We start from the raw sequence: 5,037 nt of genomic DNA on the forward strand, positions 1-5,037 counted from the left end.
ACATATTCATAAAGTTTCCTGCCATTAGTGGTCATTACTTATTTTGGTAAATTGAAAAAGATTAGAGAAATCCGTGTTTTCAGACGTATTTATGATATAATACATTTTAATTTTGAAAATTGTATGTTTTTCATTTGCCCGTTGTTTCAGACAGAGAATACATTGACTTTATACATATACCATATGACTTCGTCTTTTTTTTTGGGAAACACTTTGAGGGAAACTAAAAACTTCCTATACTGTAAATTCTATAAATTGGAAGCTTTAGTATCATCTATTATGACCTCACCAAGTGATATAGCTGTAGTACAAGCTAGCTTCTGCCAAAACATCTTTACGATTCGTGTAGGACAGATATCTTCATAGGTAGACACATAAAACTAGGACCCAAATTACTGTTATATTTATTTTTTCCCTTTAGTTTTGAATTCTTACAATCTATTTGCTTACTCGTGTTAGGAAATAAAATATGACTCCCCATTGCTAAGACTTTTTTTGCAAACCATAAAGTCTTGATTTACGATTGTGAAAAATAATTCTTAGAATACATGAAAGTGATTCTGAAATTTGCAAGTTGTTACCGGCGACATTCTGAACATGCGTTAATAAACAAACAAATAACAGACGACATTTCTGTATTCATTTTATCTTTATTCGTATGCATGTAATTCATCGAATTTGATAACCAGAAAACATACATAAGTTGCCTGCAGGATCACTATAGATGCTTTTCTCTGATCCCCATTGTTTGATGTATATCTTATCCCCTTTGTTAAGTGCTAATACCATATTAAGAGTTCCCATGTTATAACCAGAATTGCCAGGATAAACACCTACTGTCTTTGTGTCGTTTTTCCATAGGAAGACACGGAGGACTTCATTATGTTGTGTCATTACGGTGCATGAGAACTGGTACAACCCACTTTTTGGAGCCGTGTACACACCAGTACTTGGGTGATAATCATTATTGACATTCGTCCAAACTTTGTTAAATTTGATAATTTGGCCAGCTCCCAAGGTTTGTCGATTGGTCAAAGAAGCTGCAAAGGCTGACATTTTTTCCTCATCTTCTCTCAAACCTGCAAAAAAAATCAAATTCAAATTACTTTTGTAGTATATAAATAAACTCATCATAGATACCAGGATTGAAATTTTGTATTAGCGCCAGACGCGCGTTTCGTCTACAAAAGACTCATCAGTAACGCTCGAATCAAAAAAAAGTTGAAAAGGCCAAAAAGTGCGAATATAAAGAGCATTGAGGACCAAAAATCCTAAAAGTTTTGCCAAATACAGCTAAAGTAATCTATTCCTGAGGTAGAAAAGCCTTAGTATTTCAAAAATTCAAAGTTAGTATATTATACAATTTAGTATTTTATCAAGTGTTTCATTTTTAAGAGAAATAATATACATGTAATACATACGAAACAAGTATTACATTTATTATATATTGAATTAGCTGGTATGTGTGTTTATGGGTGCACTTATTTCATGTATGTATAAATGTAAATATTAACAGACTGCATAGTGTGGATAGTTGCAATAAAGATGTGAAAATTGTGTAAGATTGAACTTATTAATTCCAACCAAAGTTTCATAACAAACACACAATACGTAAATCTTTAAACGGTGTATCAACAGAATGCGATCGCATGTTCCAAATTACTTTGTTATCACAATATGTACAGTACATTAAAAGGTGTAAACACATGCTATCTTTGTGTGATGATTTCATTTGACCTGTGTTTTTTTTAAATATGGCAATACTGTGAAAATGAATTTAGATCCCGTTAGTCTTGTGAATTGAAATGTCTGTAAAATACGAATTTCTATATTAAGATAATTTCCTACCTTCCCCTGTTCCTTTTAACTTCGTGAACATACTTTGAAGCTCTTCGAAATTTGCGTTTTCTATTTAAAACAAAGAAGGAAAAAACATGTTTGCAATTACAATGTATATAATGATGTCGTTTATACACGTAGCACGAATGCAGAGACAAAAGATAGAATAAAGCACAATTTTACATTTACAGTTGACTTCAAATTGACACTTTATAATTAGTATAATTGCTGTGATTGTTAGTGTTTTTGTTTAAATATTCGAGTAAAGAATGTTTTGGCACGATAGTTTTAATTAAGTTCCAAAATTGGTCGACCGGGAAGAAGATTATAAATTTCAAACTGCCATAAGAAAATAAGGAAAATTATACTGGATCACAATGATCTTGGTTGGGGTAGAAATACAGTCTTGGATTTAATGTCCTCATATCGACCTGACGTAGCTGCTAATTTTACACCCCCCTAGCCAAACGGACTATATTTTAGCATGCAATGAGTTTACTGTCGGAATGGGTAAATCCAGAGATGACCATATGTTTATACCCATTGCAGTCAACCCATGGGGTTTCACAAACAGATGAACTACCATGTATAACTGAAACTGAACAACAACTTATGTTGTATCTTTTAAAATTCTTATCAAATTCCACGATAAATGTTATGCTATGTAAAATAATAGATAAGAGATCAAAAATCAGCCAGTGTAAATTTAGATCCCTAAAGGATATATTAAATGAGTTTAAAGTTTCTGAACAAAATAAGATAACATACCAAATTTTAGTGTATACGATCCAGAATTCGTACTATTACCGTAGCAACTAGTAATTAGTACAACTATGATCAAACAAGCAGCATTCATGATGCACATCGTTGAACAATCACCAATAACAGATAGAATAATTAAGATATGAGAGTTCGAGTTCTTCGAAAATAATTATAGAACAGCTTAACTGCTATATTGCGTGTTGATATATTTAATAATGAAATTCAATCAAGTAAATATGGTATTTTCATAGATTTTGTTACTCTTCCTAGAATCATGATTTTTTTTTTGTGAAAGTCAATAGTAATAATAACATCATCTGCAATGTCTGAACAATTAGTTATTTACTCGTGTTTATTCTCTCAGCTAACATTAAGACTTATCCACTCAGATACAGGTTCAGTAATGTTCTGATAATTCGCTTACTATCAATATCAGTACTGTTCTGGAAATTCGCTTGCAGTCAATTCAGTAATGTTCAGTAGCTTTCAATACAATTCATTTTGACGTTGCTGTGAACATGTGAGGAATTTGAACACAGACTGATGAAGATCCTGTTTATCGAAGGTGTCCTTGGATCTGTACTTATTTATATATTAGAACATGATTTATAATTTATTTTGGTCTGTGCATTGACATGTCTAAGTATGCACTAGGAATATCTCTTTGAATTATCTGTCCTAACCGGTATCATCAGTGTTGAACTTAAAATTTATAGAAAAATAAAGATAAATGGAAAACTATATAATTATCAGGATAAAAATGTATAACTAGTAACCAAAATAAATAAACATATAAAAATAATGATAAGATAATCAAAATATATGAAGCATTATTATTTTGTTTGTTAAAACGTTATGTAATAGCTGTACATTTGAACGTTTACAAAATAAAATATATGCACCTACGTTTTCTTCTATAACGGACCAATTTAGGTGTACCAATTTACCACATTAAAAGTACTTAATTATCTTTGAATGAGTTGATTTCAAAATCACCTAGTCTCGCAGAGTTCAAATGACAAATTCCGATCATTTTTCATATACATGCATAGGGGTAAAACTAGAAATCAGATTAGTAAGAAGATGCTCTCCTGAAAGCATAAATGTAATTTCGAATGATGCAAACAATCGGCAAAAAAGAGGGTGTTTGAGATACAAAAGAAGTATGATAGAATATATCCTTACGTTATGACCATCTTCAAACACCTTAACTGGTGTCCTTACTTAGAACAATTCAAAGGTCTTTCAATAGTTGTTCAGATCAAAATGACCGTTACAGATAAAAATTGGTATACTTGATGTTACTCTGATAATTATAGCAACCACTGCAAGAGTCACCACAGCAAATAAAACTGTAAAACATGTGAAGAAGACAAAAAGTGTATCTTTTATAATTTGTATATATAGTGTCCGCACATGTAACCTTTCTGCACTGAAATGTCAATATTATGTCAACCTGTTTATTTATCAAAAAAATAACTTCAGGATGAAATGCTTGAATTATTTGAATACTTTTGTGTCATTTAAAGAGACATATATAGCTTTCTTCAAAACTCATCATTTCTGATCTTCATCTCGGACGAGGATATCCAACTATATTAAAACAACCGTTTGTATGTTATAGTTTTGAATAAGCATGGGAGTTTTTTCACCGAATGTAAGATATGTAAAGCAAGCAACAACCAACCAATCGGAAAAATATCCGAAGGAAGATAACTCTAATTTCTTTTATGTGCAGACCGATCTGTTTCGAGTGTTAACGTTTTAACAATATGGCTGAATGCTTGTACTATATACTGAAACTAAAAACGTATTAAATGACACTGAATATTCTTCACAATTCGAAAATATTATACAGAGAGAGTTCTTACATCTTTCAACAAGGGCTTCTTGCTTAATGTTCAGTTAATAACTGATATGAGGATTTTACATGCTTATTGGTAACTTACAATTTCTGTCAATTTTAAATAAAAGTAAATGTATGATAATTCTTAATTGGTTACTGTTTTCTCTATGAAGCATCGCGTCAAAACAGATTTTAGTTTAAGTTGGTGAATGATTTATGTTCGATCATGTCTTTGACAATTGAAAATAAAATTTGCAAATTTAACGTCAAGTTACATATTAAAATAAATGTAAGGACAGCAAGGACATTATAAAGATACATTGTACTACAGTCTATTCAGATCTCACTAAACAAATATATGTTTTATTAAAGGGGCAGTAGCTGTCGAATTCATGGTCACCGATTTGACTCAAATTCTCATATATGATTTATAACAATGTAAAACATTTATCCAAACTATCAAAAGTCTAAAATAAACAGTTTACAGAGCATGGGGTATATAATATATAGGTTCGTTTCGTGTGTATTTTAGTCTAGACGCCATCTAATTAACTATTGATTTGACCTTAGATTACCATATGAGCGATGTA

General features: G+C 31.0%; 1 protein-coding gene across 1 annotated transcript; it reads right to left on the reverse strand.

Moving 5' to 3' along the window:
- Positions 1–630: 630 nt before the first annotated feature.
- Positions 631–2,735, reverse strand: LOC139518441 (heavy metal-binding protein HIP-like). Its single transcript, XM_071309981.1, has 3 exons — positions 2,608–2,735; positions 1,849–1,908; positions 631–1,079 (listed from the first exon to the last, which is right to left on the reverse strand). The coding sequence occupies exons 1-3, from the start codon at positions 2,702–2,704 to the stop codon at positions 670–672; spliced, it is 567 nt and encodes a 188-aa protein (XP_071166082.1). The 5' UTR covers positions 2,705–2,735; the 3' UTR covers positions 631–669.
- Between the last annotated feature and the right edge of the window lie 2,302 nt (positions 2,736–5,037).

This window comes from Mytilus edulis, chromosome 4 (assembly GCF_963676685.1).
Source record: "Mytilus edulis chromosome 4, xbMytEdul2.2, whole genome shotgun sequence".
NCBI classification, from domain to species: Eukaryota; Metazoa; Mollusca; class Bivalvia; order Mytilida; family Mytilidae; genus Mytilus; species Mytilus edulis.